Below are 21,586 nucleotides of genomic sequence, written 5' to 3'. Positions count from 1 at the left end.
TTGATCAATCATTCAGTGCACTCATATATCTTGATCATCGATCTTGATCGTATATCTTGATCATATATCTTGTTGAAGGAAGAAACACTAAGGGTACATTATTGATTCATTCATTGTCTATTGTGATTGTGGCTTTGCTTGAGTGATCAAGTGTGAAGATGGCATTGGGTATGTCATTGGACAAGGCACGTCTGATTGCTTGTTCTTGAGTGTGATCATTATCCAACCATCTTTGTATTAGACGTTGTTCCAGCACTGGACGTGAAGCCTGAACAAATATTGACATGTCAAAGTACTCTGACAGTGCATTCCAAGGTACTTGATTCAGCAACAAGTAGTTGCCCTCCACCAACAGTATATTATGATCACTTTGTACCACACTGCCACCTGCTCTTGCCAAGTCCAGTGTTCGATCAAACACTGGTATCACAATGTCCTGGCTACCTGTCTCGCGAGACTTTAGTCTTGTGAGCAACACTCGGAAGCCCTCAACATCGAATGTTGGCGGTGAACCTTTGCGCGCCAACTGATTCCTCTCGCGTAGTATACAGTTATCAAGATGGAAGCCGTCCATTGGTACGATCGTGGTCATTGGTTGCGTTGTTGTGACGTTCAATCTCTGACATAGTAGATGTGATATTGTTGATTTGCCTGCACCTGGTGGACCTGCTATTGCCACCAATATCCTCTCACCATTCTTCTCACTTGACCTCTTTAGAATAGCTGTTGCCAAGTCCTCCACTATCTGTTGTAACTTTATACTTATATCATCCATCACTTATGAAACTGATTGATCTAAAAAAACAACTAATTGATTGGTTGATCACTTTTGGCATAAGCACTCAATCACTGATCATTCAGTGCACTCATATATCTTGATCATTCAGTGCACTCTTTTATCTTATCAATCAATCAATCATACAAATCATACAATAATAATGTACATGTAGTATTTGTAATATTAATAAGTTATAAATATCTGATTTTGATCAGAATTTTCTTTGGAATGGTGCTAGACCCAAAAGGGACTTTACACTTTTCACTGTTTTTTTGCTAGCCAGCCCATTAATAACATTGGGCAATTTTTTGAGAACTGCATTGGGTAGGCATGAAAGTATGCCATCATATGGCTTTGTTTGCTTCAATGCCATGACATGCTTGCATTCAGTACGGCATTTGGTTTGAAGTCGCGTGGCACGTGTCTCCTCCTTCATGTTGAGAACAACAACAATGATCTCCCAAGTCTCTCTGACCTCTCTCTCTCGCCCTCACTTCACACACCTCATTCATTCATTCATTCTCTTGCGAACAAACAAACAACCCTATTCTCACAAACACACAACACACTTATCTGTTTCCTTCTCTCTCTATCTCTCACACATCACTCACTTATTTATTCATTGCACTTTGAACTTTCAAAGTAGAAGTAGTAACATACATACATAACACATATATAAAGTAATAGAGATAAAGTGATAAACATACACATACAGAATATACAGGTTATATTAATATATTATTTATTTATTAAGATAGAGTGAGTTATAATGGCATGGAACTATGTAAACTATGATGTCACACATTTCTTGTTGACTGCAATGTACTTGGTACTTGGTGCATTGGCCACATATGCATGGTATCATCGTCCAACCAGCAATGTATCACCAATACAAAAGATATTCTATCCATTAATGTTATTTGGTGTAACAGGTAAGTTCCATTCAATCAATCACTGGAACTATTCCAATAACTCAATCACTAACTAATACTCAATCATTCAAACATTTAGTTCGAGCAATGTTTATGTGCATGCAACCATTTATTAGAGAGGATGACTTCCAGATACCAAATCAGGTGAACATTCTTTTGAACACTCTGCCTTCATTCATATTCTTTAGTAACTACTTGATCGTGCTGTTCATCTGGGTGGAGATGTACTTGATATTCGAGGGCAAGTCAATGTCCCTCGTTCACAGTCTACCATGGTTCTTCAAAGTGATAGCCCTGATCATGTATGGCATCGTGCTGGTGCTCTACGTGTTGGACTTTGCACTGTACCCACTGACGTACAGCCCAGTGTCAGTCTACAACGACCTGGTCGAGTATATCATCGGCACGTTTGATGGTGCCCTGTTCATTGTATTCGCAATGGCCTTCCTCATCGTGTGCATCTGCATGATCATCAAGTTCCAAGAGCACAATCCAAACTTTACCGAAGAGAAGCGACGTCTTGTACTGTGGCGCGTGACCACCGTCAGCATCCTAGTAGTCGTCTGTTTCCTCATTCGTGGCGCCATCACCCTATTCGCAGTCAATCGTTTCAATCTGATATCAGGAGTGAGTATTAGTCTGGCACAACACATTGATTGATTAATCACTAACTATCCATATCTCAATCAATCAATCATGATCAATCAGAAATGGTGGTGGTTCGATGGAGTCTATTACTTTGGATTCGAGATTATTCCAATCACTATATTGCTGTTCCTGCTGCGAGCGAACAACAATCATGATCATCACACTTATTCACATTCGACCAACATCAAGAAGCAAGATATTGTCATTTATCCAGCAACAGAGTATACTCATCTGCTGCATAACTAATCAACTCCAACAAACTCCAACAACTACAACAACAACAACAACAACAACAACTATTTACCACCCTTGTATATAATACAAATGTAAGCAAGCGATCCAAGCCATGAATTGGATTGACAACGAACGACGATTATATCATGGCCTCCTCTTCCTCCTCCCTCCCAACCTCCTCCATAAACGACATGGCGATAACCACACCGCAGCGCTGGTTTGTCGACCAGGCGATGTTACTCGCTTGGCTCACGCCGCACCAAACACCAAGGACTTATATATTGATTGATTGATTGATTTATTTATTGGAATAACTCTGGAATGTGACATCCATGCTCAAGAGAGAGCTTGGCAAAGATGGCACGTTGTGACTCATTGTACGGGATGAGGATGTGTTGGTAGTGACTTGGATACTTGTTGGCCAGGTTGTCCTTGTTGAATAGATGGACCAATGATCGGAACATGGCAACATCTTCTTGGCTAAGTGTTGGCTCAATAATCTTATCGGGGAACTTGATGAATGGAATGTCGGAATCAGAGTATGTTGGTTGTTGATAGACTGATTCAATGATGGCCAGATACAAGTGAATATTGACATCGACTTCATCCAACAAACTGATCAAATGATGATGAAACCTTAATATCTCATTATCAACGAATGGCCATATTGTGTCAATAATAGTCTTGCAATGACTGTGACAACTCTTCTTTGATGACAATATTCTTGTTAGGTCAGTGAGCTTGAGACTTCCAATTTTGCCGCCACCTGGTCTCTTGGTATTATGTTGGCTCAACAATATACAATGTAACATATCACTATGATTGGCATATGCCGAACAGTCTATCCATGCTTCCAAATCTGGATGAATGTAATATTTGAGTAGGTATTCGAATGATTGAACGTCTCCACTTGTGCACACAAGTCTGAGTCCATCCCTCATACTACAATATGTGGAGTAGAACTTGATCACCAAGTCTCGTTGACCATTGATACACGCCACCTGGAAGAAGAAGTTGGAGAACTTCACCTTGGACAACACTTCATCAAACTGTCCTGAATCAACTATTAATCTGATCGTGTCAATGATTTGACTACCTATCAATGTTGCAGGATAGATTGATAGAGGTATGCTGTATATGAGTGTTCCTCGGGTGGCCAGAGGAAGTAGCATGCGTTGGGACTCGATGCTAGCCTTGGACAATGCTACCAAGTCAATATCAAAGCAATATAATGATCGTCGACTATCCAATAATGTTTGCAAATAATGTTTGTCATCATGGTAGAGAGCAGCCAAAAGTGCAGCCTTGAAGTCAACTTCGACATGGGTATCGGTGAATATCAATTGTTCCAATGGCTCGATGAAGTCCATTCGATTGGCTTTGATAGCCGCTGCGTATACATATTTGAGGCGACATATAACACGATCGGAATGAACCTGTAGCAGTCCAAGGGCCACAACAGGTTGATCACCATCCATTGGAAGATTATCGATATATACCTTTGCATCCTGTTCCAGGATCCAATCCATATGATCCAAGATAAATGCTGTCATTTCCACCTTTCCATCTTGCAAAAGATCATTCAAAAGCTTCTCAATTGATGATGTTCTCCTCTTGTACTCATCGAATTGGAACAATGATGTGAAGCAGAACTGGAACTCAGTATGGTAGAGTTGGAGAAATGCCAAGTTGCCAGCCTCGGCGGCAATACTAATGGTATGGATTGCTTCGTACAATGATGATTTCTGTGGGTTGTACTTAAAATGTTTGAGTATCTCCTCATTGGCGTAGAGCATAAAGTATCTGTCATCAGGGTACACCTTGTACATGTCCACCATCCAATATAATATATCCAATCTCTTATATTTGATTGCAAGTCCTGCCAATATATTCATCAACTCTGAATCATTGTACTCTGAGTATCTCTTGATCAATGCCATGAGGACCTTTGACCATTCTGTTGACTCTGGTTGCTGTTCAAACAAAAAGTCATGTGCCTCAATCACTTTGACATCATTGAGTATTGATTGAAATTGTTGATCACCTGTATGATCCATATCCATTGTTGAAGATTGATATGTATCAAATATATTCTTGTATAGTTCATAGTCCTTGTGATGTTTGAGTGATGATATGGTCATCTGGTATAGTGTACCATATGACATGGCATCAACTGGTATCAATCCAATTAGAAGATTGATGATATCTTTGGATAATATATAATCATTTGGTTCTTTATCAGTGGTGAGTAGACAATATAATAGTAGATTGAGTGTCTTCTCCTTTCCTTCCAAGCGACCATCAAAGAACTTGATCATATATTCAACAAGATTGGTACACTGTCTCTCCAACAACATTCCAAACAGCTCCTTTAAATGTTTCATTCTTCATTCAATTATTGTATTACTCAAGTTAGTGATTGAGTGATTGGAATTATTCCGGCGGGGATACTTACATAAGTCTGGACCTGAAATGATATTGATATAATCGATGTCTGTTTGTGTTCCTCTCATCATCCGAGTTGGGATCGATATTGATTATTGAATTCTGTGCTGATACAGATAAGATTGATAATGTTTTATCAATTATCTCTTTACCAACTTGGTTCTGTTTGTATAACAACTCAAATATCTTTATAAATCTTTGATCATCATGTATTTGTATACATTGATATAATGTTGATACATCTCCACCTCTTATAGAATAATGTTCCAACTTATTATTTAATATTCCAGTTTGATTGAGTACACTTGGTATTATAACCTTACTAAATACTACACTCCTAAATAGTTTATCCATTATTATATATAGTTATATGTACTAACTCAATCATATGATTGATGAATGATCAGGTGATCATCACTTTCCAGGTCAAGTGTGTTGATCAAGCACACTCACTCAAATGAGGGGGGGTATCATGCTGACCCAATCTACATTGTCCATGTCCCATCCACTCAATCATTCAATACCATGTAGCATGAGGTTGTGTGTATATATTAATGTGTTTTATTATGTTGGCTACCAATGGCTAACAGAATAACAACTGCTTGGCAATGGCTCGTCAAACACCTTGGTATTGACATCGATGTGATTCTTCACCTTGACTTCAGAGATCATTGAACATACGACGTTCAGTGCATCCCAGAGTTGATCACTGATGCCTGGACCCTCCCACAGTGAAACGGGATGGTTGATGTGGATGATATAGGCATTGGGCAGCACGACAAACTTGTATCCAGCCACGGCCATTGAGAACACATGAGAGTTCTTGTCGAATCCATAACCCTTGAATCGCTCATCGAATAGATCGGCTTTAGATCTGTTAAAGAGCAGGTAAGGCTCGTAGACCCAGTGATAATCAATCTCGTAGGGCACTGTCTCAGTGTACCATCGTGTATAGTTGGTTGGGGAATGACACTTTGGACAAACATCCAAGTCTGATTGATTGGTGGAAGGGAAGGGGAAGGAAGGGGAGGGGATGATGTTAGTCACTCGATCAATCACCAAGTTACATGCTGTTTGATAATACATACTTGATGCTTCAACTTTCCATGATGCAATCATTTCAAGGAGTGTAGGTTTGTCATTGGGGAGGATGCCTGGATCGGCAGAGGAGGAGAAGGATGGCATGACATATGCCACCTTTTCTCCAGACTCTTGTGCCTTCTTGACGTACTGCGTCAGGTAGTTGTGCATGCCGGCGGGTGGGACAAAGTCTGCGTCCATGACCAGGACAAAGTCGGTGCGCGCATTCTTGATGGACAGGTTGCGCAGCGAGTTGACAGGGTATCGCGTCTTGTTGGCAAACAGCAGATGAGTGTCGACGTATTGATTGAGTGCCGGGTTGGCATCGATGATGGAGCGCAGACGAGGCAGCTCGGTGGCCGGGTCCTTGATAAAGACGGCGGCCGATATTGGTGCCTTCCAACGCTGTGCCATCAGAACAACGCGGTCCAAACGATCGACTGTGACCTGTGTGACGATTGATACCAAGTACTGCTGTTGCTGCTGCTGATTGTGATTGTGACCATGACTGTGTTGCGCGCCAATCTCTGTTGCGCGATGATAGTATGGCTCTGTCTTGAACGTTGCCGTCAGGCCCAGCATAAAGTCGTCTGAAGGTGTGCGTTTCCAATGACGTTCGCCCAGTTCGCCCATATTTATAAGAGGTGTCTTTATAGCTTCTCGCAGCTTATTATATGCTAATCTTGCCTCCACTATATCATTATTATTATTGTTATTATTACTATTATTGTCATTGGTGACTCCTTTATCTATATTATTATTATTATTATTATTATAATTATTATTGTTGTTGTTGTTGTTGTTGTTATTATTATTATTGATTGAATCAACACCAGATTTGATGTTGTTGACATTGTCTTGATCATCACTATGTGATGTCTCTAACTTTATAAATACTAGATCGATCTGTTGTTGCATCCTTGGCTTTAATCTATGATTGTTGTCATTATTATTCTCTAGAGGGAACATAAAGTAGATAAAGAACATCAGACCTATCAGCATAAACAGCGCAAGATTGAATCGACGTCTATTCAGTCTCATCATCTTGCGCATCGAATGCAATGATAATCTCATTTCTATATATATATATATAATGTTTGATCGAATGATTGATTGATTGATGTTGTTGTTATTTGGTATTATCTGTATGTGCTCTCTACTTTTATGAAACTGACTGACTAACTAACTGACTGTGAATGATCGTTGAATGTTTGATTGATGCAAATAATGTTCCAAGTATTATTACAAATCACACAAACGAAAAGAATGAACTAGTGAAAAAAGATAATTATAGATATTAGAGATTGGAGATATTTGTAGTAGTAGTAGTAGTAGTTATTGTAGTTGGTAGTTGTTGTAGTTGTAGTTGTAGTAGGTGATACAAAGAGATAAAACAACACACACAACTTGAGAATGAGATATAACACACAAGTTGGAATAAGACCTTAACTGATTATAATGATGATGGATGATGTCGTTTGTTGAAAGGCTAACAGAAGTGTGTGTATCTATGTTATGTAAGAATGATTGAATGAAGAATGAAAGAATGAATGCAAGAAGCATCGGCACTGATCCAGATGACTTAACACTCTAAACATAAACATAGAAACAAACAAACACAAAGAATTGACTTGACAAGCAAGCTAGCAAGCAAACAACCCTCTCTCCCCCTCGCTCACCAACTCACACTCCTCACTCACTCTCACACTGACACAAACAAAGTCAACCACTAAAAGTGCAAGTGAGGGGTTAAACCTCTTCCAGCTCATCTAGTGTTTTTTTCGCCCCATTAGGATAATGAGGGCTTTTTTTTGAAAGAGCGCACTGTGGCATAAAACGACCAATCAGGTATCTCTGCTCAATGACCCATTTTTCGACATTGATATCTATCATTCATCGTCTCAGATCAATCAAGTTTTTTTACGACTTGCGTTTGTAAGTGCTCTAGAGTTCCAAAACGAAGAGTACGATCTTGAGGGAAAACAACAAAAGTTGTTGTGTGTGATTGATATCCATCCTCGTTCTTTCATCGGATCATACATTTCGTGTTTGTTTCGCAAGATTCCTATTACTTTATTTGTATTGGCGCCAAGACATCGGAATGATGAGGGTCTCACTCAGTCAAGTCGACCAGGGGATAGGACCATGAACATGTACCGAGACCAAGGACCAAGGACCAATGAATCAGACCAGACCCCCGATCAAAGAGATAGATATCTTTTACATGTAACTGTGCTGTCCAATTGAGTGATCTCATCAAATATTGAATTATATGTTGGTAGTTGATCATTTGGTATATGTTTGGAACGATAGAACTTCACTTCCTCAAGGTGTTGGTTGTGATTGGACGTGATGGCTGAGGTCAGTAAAGTGATCAGACTGAGTGGATCACGTTGTACTGCCATCACATCAAGTTGTGTGATACTGGCACTCTTGCTAACGACGTCGAACAACTCTGTGATGCTTTCCACACTCACTCCAATCGGACTGATGAACAATGACACGTGGCTCAGGTGCGTAGCGCCCTGTCGAACCGTCGCGATAAAGTTGTCCAACGACAGGAGACACCACACGCCCAGGTTGGTCAGCCCGTGGAAGAAGCTGAGTGGACTGGCCACCAATGTCAGCTCCGCCTCGCACATGGCGTACAGGCGCAGCTTCTTGAGAGTCGTGTTGTGGGCCTGGGGTGCCGGCGGACCGAGAGATGTGAGCTCCAGGTTGTTGGTCAAATTCAATCCGGCCTTGATCAGGTTGGTCTTTTGGCTAAAGAGGTGCTGGACGAAGCGTGGACAGACCATGTTGGTGATCTCGATGTTGGTCAGCGTGTTGTTGTGCAGCAGGAATGAGAGCAGTTGTTGGTTGGACGAGACTGTCGCGTCCTCATTGTCGTAGATGAATGTGTGAAGTTTGTTCAGACGCTGGAAGTGATCAAACGTCGTGCCATCGCCCTGCTCCACAATGATCAGACCAACAGACTCCAATGTATTCGCGCCAAACTCACTGATCACTGATGTTACACGATTACGTGAGGCAACAGATAGTGATCTTAAGTCGAGTGATAGCGATGTTAACCATTGTCCATGACATGTCCGTAGCGTGTTGACTAGTTCGAGAACCTGGTCTTGAAACTGATCAGTTCCACGGTAAACCGAAGTGAATCGATCGAAGCTGACAACGGTGAATGATGTGATCCTTCGATGATTGATCGACTGGACGAGTTGCATCAACATGCTACAACTCTCAACATGGTCCACCTCCAACTCGAGTGTCCAGTCATCGTCCGAGTCATCATTTCTAGCATGATCATTGTGGTTGTCCAATTGCCGCTGCTCGTCCACATGACGTATAATCGTTTCCAACTTGTCATACTGAGCCCAGTCGTAGAGACATAGTTGTAGTCGTCTAGCCACTCCAATCACTTGTTCAATGTTGGGCAGTATATCATCATGTTTGTCGCCACTAAGTGATATACACCAACTACTGTTATGTGATACTATGTTGTAGTTGTTGCTGCCGCCACTCTTGTTGTTGATATGTGGCAGCCAATCAATGATGTTATCATTGTCTATCAATGCTCGTGTTGTACAATGACGTTGTTCAATTGAACATAACATGTTGAACCATGACCTTGACACTGTTAACATACTAAGCTTCCAAGAGAACTTGTATCTCAATAGCCAACAATGTCTAAGTATCTCCTTCTGAACCACCTGCGGTAAATGAACGACCACTGACTCTTCTGTAGATATTGATGCCATTATGAAAGTACTTGTACTCTGATCTATGATCAAGATCTATGATCTGATCAAGATATATGAGCGCACTGAATGATCAAGATATATGATCAAGATATATGTATGAACTGCACTGATTGAATGAATGATTGATCGGAACATTTGACACGCACGAGTGATGATATAGTAGTTATAATAACAAGAAGTGATGGACTATCACGCAAAGGTTTATTCAAAATCCCATCGGTAGATGATGCCATTGGACGATGCGCTGAGGAATCCATGTTCGTCCGAGTCGATACAAGTGATGCCACTGGTATGTTTGGTGATCCTTCCACTCTCCTCACATCTACCATACATCAAATTGCTGTTGTTGTTGTTCGACGACGAGGCTGTCGTAGTACTAGTCGTCGTGGTTGTAGTTGTAGTCGTTGTCGTTGTCGTGGGCATGGCCGTTGATGTCTTCCATCCATTCAACTCCCACACTACAACAACACCATCATCACCGCCACTGAGTATCCTGCCACCTGTCTCCTCGTAGGATACACAGCGCACTGGCGCAGTGTGGCCCGAGTTGACGACCACCGCGTTATTCAGTTGTCGCAGATCCCAGAGTTTGATCAGTTTGTCGCTGGAGCCTGTCACGATCATGTTGCTGCCTACCGACTCCACACAGTTGACGCCGCCAACAAAGCCGCTCAAAGATGCAATCAACTCGCCATCGACCATATTGCGCAGCTTCACGGTCTTGTCTGTGCTGGCTGTGCACACGATGGGGCTGGCAAACTGGGCCGAGTCGATCGAGATGGCCTGGTTGATCTTCTTGGTGTGGTCGCCTGCCTGCCACAGTCGCACCATCTCGTTGGCGTCCCAGCATTCGACCTGGCCGCTCTCCCAGATCAGGTAGCGGCCTTTGACGCGGAAGTCGTACCCGTCCGCCAGCAGCTTGGGTCGGCATGTGGACAACAACTTGAGAGGCTGTTCCGAGAAGTCGACCAGTGCGATCAGGCCGTTCTTGTGACCGACATGCACGCGGGTGTACTCTGTGAGTGGCCAGATGTAGGATGACTTGGTCGAGCGATCATAGTCCACAGAGACGATCGAGGTCGATGAATCACTGTATTGGCCAATGTACTGGCCCGAGTTCAGGTTCCAGAACAACAAACGCTTGTCCTGGCTGGCGACAGAGAGTGCTGAGTTTCCCTCATTCTTGAGACATCTGATCGACTTTGAGTGGCCCTTGAGCTCAGTCATGCGCTTGGGCTTGCATGTTTGCCACCTAATGTTGAGCTTCACGCCGCTCAAGTACTGAAGGCGCCAGTTTGGCTGGGCCGCGGTCGCCACAACTGTCGGTTGGGGTAGTGGCTCTGACAGTGGCTGGATATCCATGGGGTCCGCTGCCACCTCTATGGCTGGTGGGGCGACTACAGGAGCTGGTGAGACAGGCGCCTTGTCGATGCGTCTGGGCACCTTCTTGTTGAAGAGTGGACTGGTGATGTAGAGGTTGTGCCAGAGTCGCGAGCAATCCGATGCGATCTTGAAGCGACGACACACCATCGACGCCACCAAGAGGTCGGGTGCCTGCAGGCCGGACAAGATGTGATACACAATCTCGTCGGGCAGTGTGTCGAAGCTGGAGTTGGAGATGGCCACTTCACGTCTTCTCAGTCGTTGTTTGTTATTCTTCTCCGAGACGAGGAACAGGAATGGCTGTCTCTTGTTCTCGTTCCACATCTTTGGATACACGCCATCATTGCAAGGCATCTTGTTTGAGATGATATTGTTGGTCATACGAATCGTCGGGCGATGGTCGGCGCCATCATCGTCATCGCTGTTCCTCTTGCGCTTGGACGCAGTCGACGAGGCTGGGCCAGGGGCGGGTGCCTGGGCTGTGGCTGGGGCAACAGGTGGTGGCTGGCCTCCACAGCCGCCATGTCCCATGCCTCCGCGAGTAGACTGGTGTGCCACTCCGCTGTCGGGCAACTCAATGTCGTTGTCTTCACGCTCCTGCTTCTCCGCGTCGTGGTCCGTCAGTAGCATGTCTGAGAAGTTGAGTACCATGTTGACAAAGTCCTCAGACTCGGACTTGCCCGAGAGTAGGCAGTGGCTGTCGAATGTGGGGATGACGGGCAGGTTGGCCGGGTCCTCCTCAAGCTTGGGAGACCTATGCTCGGTCTTGAGGCAGTTGATGATGCCGTTCTCACACGAGATGATCCTGGCCGCGAAGAACTTGCTGATCATCTGGTGCTGTTCTGGCGTGCCTCCACGGATCAGCACGGCAACTAGGAATGTTGTGAACGATCCTTCGCCCAGTGCATATGAGAAGATTCCACTTGGTAAGAAGTTGAGCTCAATATCAAACTTTGGTTTGGATTGATTGGAGGCTAATGTCGAACGCCAAATGACTGATGAGCTGTTTCCAGGTCCATGCTTAACTGATTGCAACACTCTATCCGTCTGCAAACAATCATCAAACATCCTGTACCACAACTCCAGCTCTCTATTATTCTTGTCCAAGTTGTCCACAATGCTTGACCTCTCATAAAAGGTATCCCAACTCCATGGTGTCTCCTGTTTGTTATGTTGGGTAAGTGGTGTGGTCGTGGGGAGTGGGGGAGGGCGTGGGCTGGAACCATTCCAGTCTCAAGGACTCATATGATTGATTGAGGTAACATACACTATATAGTAGGTTGCTGACTTGTGCTGGAGTGAATCTTGATGCGAAGCAACCTTTGCCAACCATCAGATAGTGGTCACTACTCTTTACCAACAGTTCCATGTCTGATTGAGCAAGGGTAAGGGTAGGGGAGGTTAGTACCTCTTTCATTCAATCCATCATTCAGCTTCACTTACCATGCTTCTTGCAGATGGTCGTCCATCCATAGTCAGTGGTGGTCGTTCCAAACATTCCATTGAGCTCTGCTTCGGCTTGTTCGAGGATCATTAGACGTGGGTCGCGAGCATGTAGTTGAGTGTGATTGAGTTCGATGTAACGCTGGATGCATTCGAATATCTTGCTACATGTGCCACCAACAGTCGCAGGGAACAATGCCAGATGATGTTGGAACTTGGATACATCGGGCACGGCAATGCCATTGACGAATGATTTGTACGCAGGTATGCTCTGGCGCTCAATATCACGCAGCTTGCATTGTTGGACGAATGTCAAACGACATCGGTCGCGACTGTGTGTGAGCTGCTGGCCGTGTGCGTCGACGACTGTGGGCGCAGCTTCAATCACCCAGCCATTGGGAAGGCAGTCGAATCCGCCTCCCGCCACACTACTGCTCGTGCCGGTGGACTCACTATCGTCCTCCAACTCGATGGATCGCATTGCGATCACGTATATTCTTGCCTGTGGATCATACTTGCAACTCCTATACAAGTTCATGTTGACGGTCACCAAAGGATAGGCCATCGACATATGTATAATATGATTCAGATGGTCGTACTCCTCCAATATCTTGGCTTCCACGCATGATAAGTCCCACTATAAAGTTGATCATGTTGATGGAAAATGTTAGAGATCGATCATATGATTGATCAAGATATATGAGTGCACTGATTGATCAAGATATCTGATTGATTGATGGATTCCAGGCCATGTCCAAACAATGTGGACATAATCATACATACTTTCTTCCTCTCATTAATATTATACAGAAGCTCGAACATGTTCTCGGGCGAGATGGGGAAGTCGCAATAGCCTTTGCTGAGGTAGATACCACCCACATCCACTGTGGAGGTGAACTCCAGTACTTGACAATTCTGTTGCTGCTGCTGTTGCTGGTCTGTCAGCTGCTGACCCATCAGCTCCTGAGGTTTGGCTACCCATGGTATCTTTTTCGATTGGGCCAGTGTTTCCACCTCTTGTATGCTCTGCTTGGCAATATCGAATCCATTTACATAATGCATTGTTGTTGTTGTTGCTCCTTGTTTGAATGATTATTTATGATACGATGTGAAGTTTGATTGAGTTTGTTGACTTTTTTGATTGATGGAATAGTTCCAGTGAATGAATGAGTGATTGGTTTGATGTGTGATTGATTCGCGAATGAGTCGATTGTCGCGTTGTCAGGTGATTGATTGATTGATTGGTGTGTCCTTTCGAAAGGTCTGTATAAATGTCTATTTCCGCAGTATCTTTGGTGTTGTAAAGCCTTGAATAATAAACATGGTAATAATAATAATAATATATGTATATGTATATGTAAGTGAGTAAAGAATGAAAGAAAGAAGGAAAGAAGGTAATATATTAATTAATCAACTGAAACAAGGGTTGTGGTTGGCTCAACCTCAAAGGCATTCGCTCGTACAACAACAACAACAACAACATCATTCATTCATCATCATCATCATGATCAACATCAACATCAACATCAACAACAGTATTTACTTACTTACTTCCAGTAGGTAGTAGTAATAGTAGGAGTACAGGGAGTGGCACTACCTCTAACCCTTAACCATATTATCCACAACGTTGCCTTCTCCTTCGACAATGGTGTGGGTTGTGTTTAGGTTAGTGTGAGTGTGTGGTTGTTGATTGAGATTGATGAGAAGTTGATTGATTATATGTGTGTATGATGATGGAGTGAGTGTGTGTATGATTGATTGAATGATCAAGTAGATTATCACTATGTAGTTGTACATTGTTGAATCAATGACAACCAATCACATGACCCAGGCCATAGGTGTTAGGTAGGGGATGGATGGATGGATGGATTGTTGCTTGGATGATGGACTTCCTTGTTAACTCATGGAGGACCATTCTACATCCAAACCCATTTGACACACAAGAGTGCGCTGCGCTTGTGTTGTGTCCTTTCAAAGAGTCCAATTGTGTTCGTTGGTAGAACGAGGGGTATTTGTTTGTTTGTTTGTTGTTGTGTCTGTCTGTCAATGTGTGTGTATGTATTTATACCATCATCATGTGATTGATTGATGTGTGTATCAGTGTGTATGTTTGTGTGTGTGAGTGTGTGAGGGTGGTTGATTGGTTGATCAAAGAGACAGACTTATGAACTCGTGAGTGTGTGAGAACATGGCGGTGATTGAGATCACTTGAGCTTATACATTCATGTTTGACTATGAATCGTTGTAGATCAGATCAATCAATGACAATGGTTGGGTGAGTGTTGGGCAAATGTGGTCCATCATACACAACTCACTCCACCTTTGTAAAGTGAACATAGCTTGGTCCGTCTTGATGTCGGGCATTGTTTGTTGCCACTTGGTCAGGCCTGTCATCTCCAAACAAGCATCATGACCATACGAATCATGAAGGATATCGTGTGCCCGACGAGAGCTATGGGCGACAAGCCCTAGTGCATGCGCGCTCTTTATTCACTCTCTGTTTACGAAAGGACATAACGTCACCTTGCGCAAACATCATGGTACTCCCATCCCAGCAAGGGCATCATTGCGTCTGTTCATTGTTCGCGACTAAACATCATCACATGACTTCTGTGATGTTGGACCGAATGGAAGAAGTTGATTAATTGATTGACAGGAGGATGTGTCACAAGCCCAAGTGTAAGGTGAGGTATGGGCTCGAACCCATCTAACAAGTCCGCCGGCGATGGATCAGACCTTCATTCCTTCCTTCCTTCCATCCAGTCCTTGTGTTGATGATCATTGAATTGACTTATGGACTATGAATCGGCTCGTATTCATCGATACGGGGTTGGCTCGATGGACCTTTGCGCAAGAAGAATAACATCGCGCAGGTAGGAAGCATCTCTAGAGTCAAGTAATAGATAAAGACCCAATACCAATCGACACTGAATGACTTGGTATCTGGATTGTCCTGGTTGTCATGATAAAGATAGTATCAATCAATCCAACGAATACATTCAATCAATCGATTCATAAGTCAGGAGTAGTAATGTATGTGTTAGTTATTGTCATTGCAATGATCTTGACCTCGATGCCTGAGGTGATACCAAGTATAGCATCAACCAGGAGGTCGGGTAACACTTACAGACAACTCTAGGACACTAAAGACCATCATGCATGAACGACAGAGGAAACATAGTGAACATATCCAAGTGATGGCCTTGATCTTCCAGGAGTGCACTCTTTTGAATACAAACTTAAACTCATCTATTAGACGATATATCTTTAGACCATAGACACCAAACAAACCAGCAGTTATAACATTGAGTGATGCTATATAACATGTTGTAGCCAAGTCCACTCTCTTGCATTCTTCATCCGTATCAGCAGTGAAGAAGAATACTGCTATAGTTATAATACTGCCCAATACGAATGATATAAACAATATCACTGTAGCCTTATTATCCAACAGTTCTGAATCACTTCCTACTGATGTGCGGTAATAGAAGTTTGCCCAACTAACAAACAACATAAAGTATGCCAAGAAGAATGCAAAGTCTATCATATGGTCTAAGGTAGGTAGGGTATAAGTTGTAAGACTATATATCAATGTATGATTGAAATATAGAACTTACTCCAGAAGAAGAATGCATTCAAAGGGAATGATTGTAGGTTACCATCTATAATGGATGGACTTAGGAGGAAGTAGACACCTCTACCAAACATTGCCAATACTATAACTGAGGTGAATATCTTTCTAGATGATGATGTACTTCTTGTATATATTGAATGAACTAATAATATCAATGCTACCATACCAATGGCCAACATCATACTACCAAGTAAATAATAAAGGAATGAATACATTATTAATTAATTATAAATTATCTATATTATTATCAATATTTATATAATGTACAAGAAGAATACAGATAATTAATCAATCAAATAACTTCAACTTAACTTATCTCATTCTTTATCACACTCACTCAGCTCATTCATTTATTCATTCATTAGTGAGCTTAGAGGTGAATGATTGATTGAACACACCCAATTAAGGTTAATGTCACTTCTCTCAAGCTAACACACCACAACCACACTTCCACCTTATTCATCTTCACTTGTTAATAGCATTCCAATCCATCTTGGTCTATAGTGTGGTCATCAATCGAGTTTGATCACTCAAAGAACAAATAGACATAACAGACACAATACATGGATAATTATGAAAGTAAATTAATTAATCAACTTAATCAATCAACTATGCAAGTTGTTCTATTGGTTGTTGTTGTGAAGACGACTGTTGCTGTTGTTGACAGTCTTGTTTGGCGGTGGTTGTGGTGTCTTGTTGATGTTTGTTGGTGTAACGGTGATCTGGAATAACTGGATTCTCTGGTGTATAATGCTCGAAATGAACTGGCTCCCAAATGAAATTGGGGTTCTGCGTCAGTACGGCCTTGGCCTTCTTCCTCTGGGCCTCCTCGATCTTTTGCTTCTCCAGGCCGGCGCGACGTCCGTCCTTCTTGGCGAACGAGTCGGCGACGCCCTTCCACACCTTGATCGAGTTGTTCTCCTTGAGCGTCTCGAATGGCTCCTCGATGATGGCCTCGGTGCGCATCGTGGCGTAGTTGATAAAGACCGAGGTGCTCTTGTCCTTGAGACTGGTGATGTTGAGCACGTCGACGTGTGTGCCGTTCAGCTCGTACAGCGACTCGTTGCCCTTGCAGACGAGCACGTGCATATCGTGCCACTTGCCTCCCAGAATTGGTTTGTCCTTGAAGTTGATGACGGCGCTGTAGCCAGACTCGGGGCAGACAAAGTGATACTTTCCGGTGAACTCAAACTTCCAACGCAGGATTCGCAGGAAGCCGTCGGGGAACTTGTCGTTGTAGTAGGTCTCGTTGTGGTTCTTCAGTGTGATGGTCGACTTGACGTCCATGTCCGCTCTGATGTGCTTGCCCTTGAACACTGGTGTGATCTGCTGGCGGGCAGTATATTGAATTCCGTGCTTCTCGTTGTGGAAATGGAAACAGGACACTGGTGGATGATGAGAGATCTGCTCCGAGATGAACTTGGTCCTATCGCCCTCTATTGGCTGGTTAGTCTTCTCATCAATATGTTGTACTTCATTCTCATAAACCTCTCCAAGGATTGGATTCAAAGGATTCTTTGGGAACTATTGATTGATGATTGATCAGTGTGATTGGAGTGATTAGAATGAGCAATGATCAATCAATCTCATTTGATTGAGTTTAAACTTACAAACATCTTTGGCCAAGTAAGGTGATACTTTAGAACTTGGAGGAATCTTTGCTCTGGATCCTTGATGGAGTCGGCGGCCATAAGGAGATGTGTGTAGATGGCAGAGTGCTGCTGGATGGCCACCAGGAAGGACATGGGCGCAACGAATGTGGCGGGTATAGGCATCTTGGTCATGTCGGAGCCGACCTTGAGATGGTTCTTCATGAAGCCAAATGCTTGCTTCATTATAGAGTCGCTCGATGAGCTATCATCGACGATTGTGCTGTCGGCGCCAGTATCGGCGGGCTCAATGCCCTCTCCCTCAATTCCATCGCTGGACAAATCGCTAACAGTATCCTCTGTGGTCGATGACATCTCCTTCTCCTTGTGATGCGCTGATTGTGTTGTCTTTGTTGACATTATATTATGTGTATATATATATATATATATATATATGATCCGTTTGTTGTTATAATAGTATTACAATTTGTATGTTATAAGTAGTATTATCTGTTTGTTATATTATTATTATTGTTATTGTTAATAATAAATAATAATGTCTATAAATAAATATGTTGAGGTAAATGTTAATACTTCTGAATGAATGAATGGATGTGGATAATGTGTTTGTTGGATTGATGATGATGATGGATGATACACAAGTTGATGTATAACTCTATGTTATATGTTTGAATGAATGAATGAATGAATGAATGATAGTTGAGTATGTGATTGAGATAGATAAGGTTATATCAATGAGATGGATTAATGGATGGACGGATGGTATCACTCTTAGATGTTGTTGTTGTTGTTATTGTGTTTGTATATTCGAAATGAACGAATGTGGAATGATGTGATTTGAAGAGTACTCTCTCTACCTCTCACTCACTCACTATCTATCTCTTTCACAAATATGTGCAAGAATGAAGGAAGATGGTGGTAGTGGTAGTGGTAGGGGTGATGGGATGGATGGAAGGATGGTGGATCTCTGTATTGTTGTGTGTGTGTGTGTGTGTGTGTGTGTGTGTGTGTGTGTGTGTAATGATAATAATAATGATAATAATGTGTATGAATGTATGAAATAAACGTTCATTCAAAAGAATAGTGTTTAGTGAAGGTGTGAGTGATGGAAGATTAAATGAAAGGCGATTTCGATTACTTTGTTGTGAACGAGAGTGATTGGTTGGATGGCAAGTGTTTTGGTGTGTGTGTGATCAAAGGGGTGATCACACCAAAGTATGTTGGTTGGTTGGAGATGGGAGATGTCAGGTGGTGGAGTCGGTTTTTTAATTAATCGCTCTGACCCTTTATCATTCTCCTGTATTATTATTATTAACTGTGTCTGTTGTGTCTGTTGCTGTTGATGTTGACAATGATGGAGGGTTCACACGAACGAAAGGAACCCGATGCCATTCAATGGACATATGGGGGCGTTTCGGGGTTTGATGTTTGAGTTGTAGGGTAGTAGGGGGCTTTCTTACATTATGCGAACTAACTGAATTGACTGTCTGTTGTGTATGTGTGTGTGATTGTGTTTATACAAATAATAATAATAAATGATAATGAATGAATGATTGAAATGATTGAATGAATATGGAAGTTGATGAAGTTAATCCAATGGACATCCAGAAGAAGCAAAGGGGAACAGGGGAACGGAATGTAGTGAACGGAACACGAATGAATAATTAGGCTTGTCAAGGCAAGCCAGAGATCGATCCTAGTCTGGATGGGTTGGTAGTCGATGTGTGTATGGGTAGGGTGATGGAAGCTGCTTCCGTGTGTGCGTGCGTGAGGCATGAGGGGCTGTTGCACGAATAAAAACAAACAAACACGACACAACTCACTCACATGGATCGCAAAGTCAAAATAAGTGACCAAGTCTTGAAAGGAGAAACAGTTGATGATGGTGGTGGGGTTGGGGTAAGGGTAGGGCACAGGGCAAATAAAGTTGTAACCTTTGAGGTTGCGTAATAAAGACCTGAATGTCTAATGGTCCCCGTGAGGACCTTGGTAACAAAGTGCCATTTTAAAAGAAATCGCCATGTTTATGACAAGGAGTCGAAACCTTAGATAATGTCCACATCGGGGACAGGTAGTCATTTCATCATCAAGTTGTTGAGTTTATGAGTTTGTTATGTTGATGATGGTGATGGTGATGGTAATGGTAGGTCATCAATTCAATCCAATCCAAGTGGTTATCCTTACATCACATTACAATTGAGTTGTCGACAATATATTTATAAGATTGCACACTTGAACATGCACATACCTGTGTTTGTTTGTTTGTTTGAATTGGACTGATCTTGGGAAATCTGTTAAGTCTAAGAATGATTGATTGATTGATTGACCTGGCCTCAATGCGAGCAAACTAATGATACAATAATTAATTGATTGAGTGAATAAATGAATGAATATATAAAGGGAGGTGTATAACAATGAAATGAGATTGAATGTGTTGCCACAACAACAAACATGACTCAGGTGAGTAGTGTTCGGTCGTGCCTATCCTGCCCTTGGGTGTTGATAGGATGCGTCCATCAACGTTGGTTCATTGATGTATATTTAATTAAATCTATTTTAGTGTAGATTTTTAGACCACGAGAATCTAAACAAAACAGAGAGAGAAAGTGATTTGGGGCGCGCCAAGTCCAAAAGACTCGTGGGTGTACCCCAAGGCCCACACATGGTGGTGGGTGTGTATTATATTTGCTGTTTTGTTTTGATGGATGCATCGGGTGTAGCGGTTAGAGTTGATCGCTCAATTATTATTGCTCCAGAGCATGGCCCCCCCTTGCCTATCGATCCACTCAAGTCCCAATCTATTTATGTTAATAGTATTTTTAATCACACACCTCGTGACTCCTTGTCTGTTTGTTTGGACATACTGTCTGTTCTCATGAGTTAATAACTACCCTTTTGATGGATGGTTATGGGGCAAGTAAGGATCAGAGTAATAAGTTTGATTTAAATGTTTCTTTGGGTGGGAATCTCATTTACATTTTAAACAGATATGATTATCACATCACCGACATGTGTGATTGATGGTTTGCCCTAACGGTTAACCGTTTAAATGTCAGATATCTCTATCACTATCAATCATTCATCCAATCATTCAAATACACTATCAATCAATCAAATATTGGGTCATTGAATGAGAATGGTGATATAATATTTTATGATATCTATTTACGTGATGTTATGTATGATGGATATTCAATTGATTACTAAAAGAGATAAAACTATTGTCTGTTAACAAGATTTGTTTGTTTGAATTGAAATGAATGTGTTAGTTTGGGTGGACCAGTGGTCCAATCAAAACAATTTGCAAACAACAACAAAAGGGTCAACCTTGAGCTCATGCTTGCACACACTAACAAACAAACAACACTTTAACATTCATTCATTGTAGTAATAATAGTATTAGTATTAGTATTATATTATTATTGTTTGTTGTTAAATATTGTATTAATATAAACATTAACTTGTAATTGAATATAATCATACATTACATCGTTCGAAACGAAACGAACGAACATAAAGTTATACAGATACAGGGAGTGGATCACAAGGACGACAGATATAATAAGCATAGATGTCATCAGCAACAGCGCAAGCTGAAAAGCAAGCCAATGAGTCGAGGAAAGTTGGCAACTATGTAT

The 21,586-nt window shown here is 42.1% G+C and overlaps 8 protein-coding genes across 8 annotated transcripts; 1 reads left to right on the top strand and 7 right to left on the bottom strand.

Moving 5' to 3' along the window:
• Positions 1-106: 106 nt before the first annotated feature.
• Positions 107-775, bottom strand: SAMD00019534_101260 (hypothetical protein; the record flags this gene model as incomplete). Its single annotated transcript, XM_012894765.1, has 1 exon — positions 107-775. The coding sequence occupies one exon, from the start codon at positions 773-775 to the stop codon at positions 107-109; it is 669 nt and encodes a 222-aa protein (XP_012750219.1).
• Positions 776-1,547: 772 nt separating this feature from the next.
• SAMD00019534_101250 (hypothetical protein) lies at positions 1,548-2,604 on the top strand (the record flags this gene model as incomplete). The annotated part of the gene is made up of 3 exons (XM_012894764.1): positions 1,548-1,710; positions 1,790-2,337; positions 2,419-2,604. 3 exons carry the CDS (start codon positions 1,548-1,550, stop codon positions 2,602-2,604), a joined length of 897 nt encoding a protein of 298 aa, XP_012750218.1.
• A 290-nt stretch (positions 2,605-2,894) lies between these two features.
• Positions 2,895-4,910, bottom strand: SAMD00019534_101240 (hypothetical protein; the record flags this gene model as incomplete). The annotated part of the gene is made up of 2 exons (XM_012894763.1): positions 2,895-3,451; positions 3,536-4,910. 2 exons carry the CDS (start codon positions 4,908-4,910, stop codon positions 2,895-2,897), a joined length of 1,932 nt encoding a protein of 643 aa, XP_012750217.1.
• A 700-nt stretch (positions 4,911-5,610) lies between these two features.
• SAMD00019534_101230 (hypothetical protein) lies at positions 5,611-7,008 on the bottom strand (the record flags this gene model as incomplete). The annotated part of the gene is made up of 3 exons (XM_012894762.1): positions 5,611-6,029; positions 6,126-6,600; positions 6,751-7,008. Coding segments are annotated over 3 exons (1,152 nt in total), but the record flags the coding sequence as incomplete, so codon positions are not given.
• A 1,310-nt stretch (positions 7,009-8,318) lies between these two features.
• Positions 8,319-9,875, bottom strand: SAMD00019534_101220 (hypothetical protein; the record flags this gene model as incomplete). Its single annotated transcript, XM_012894761.1, has 2 exons — positions 8,319-9,691; positions 9,764-9,875. The coding sequence occupies 2 exons, from the start codon at positions 9,873-9,875 to the stop codon at positions 8,319-8,321; spliced, it is 1,485 nt and encodes a 494-aa protein (XP_012750215.1).
• A 210-nt stretch (positions 9,876-10,085) lies between these two features.
• On the bottom strand, positions 10,086-13,772 carry SAMD00019534_101210 (hypothetical protein; the record flags this gene model as incomplete). Its single annotated transcript, XM_012894760.1, has 6 exons — positions 10,086-12,422; positions 12,529-12,632; positions 12,705-13,047; positions 13,081-13,127; positions 13,158-13,341; positions 13,488-13,772. Coding segments are annotated over 6 exons (3,300 nt in total), but the record flags the coding sequence as incomplete, so codon positions are not given.
• A 1,726-nt stretch (positions 13,773-15,498) lies between these two features.
• Positions 15,499-16,553, bottom strand: SAMD00019534_101200 (hypothetical protein; the record flags this gene model as incomplete). The annotated part of the gene is made up of 3 exons (XM_012894759.1): positions 15,499-15,657; positions 15,832-16,256; positions 16,322-16,553. Coding segments are annotated over 3 exons (816 nt in total), but the record flags the coding sequence as incomplete, so codon positions are not given.
• Positions 16,554-16,947: 394 nt separating this feature from the next.
• Positions 16,948-18,347, bottom strand: SAMD00019534_101190 (hypothetical protein; the record flags this gene model as incomplete). Its single annotated transcript, XM_012894758.1, has 2 exons — positions 16,948-17,862; positions 17,949-18,347. 2 exons carry the CDS (start codon positions 18,345-18,347, stop codon positions 16,948-16,950), a joined length of 1,314 nt encoding a protein of 437 aa, XP_012750212.1.
• Between the last annotated feature and the right edge of the window lie 3,239 nt (positions 18,348-21,586).

This window comes from Acytostelium subglobosum (assembly GCF_000787575.1).
Source record: "Acytostelium subglobosum LB1 DNA, scaffold: scaffold25, whole genome shotgun sequence".
In the NCBI taxonomy this organism is placed as follows: Eukaryota; Evosea; class Eumycetozoa; order Acytosteliales; family Acytosteliaceae; genus Acytostelium; species Acytostelium subglobosum.
The sequence above is the reverse complement of the archived record's forward strand: the minus strand, read 5'-3'. Positions and strand labels throughout refer to the sequence as shown.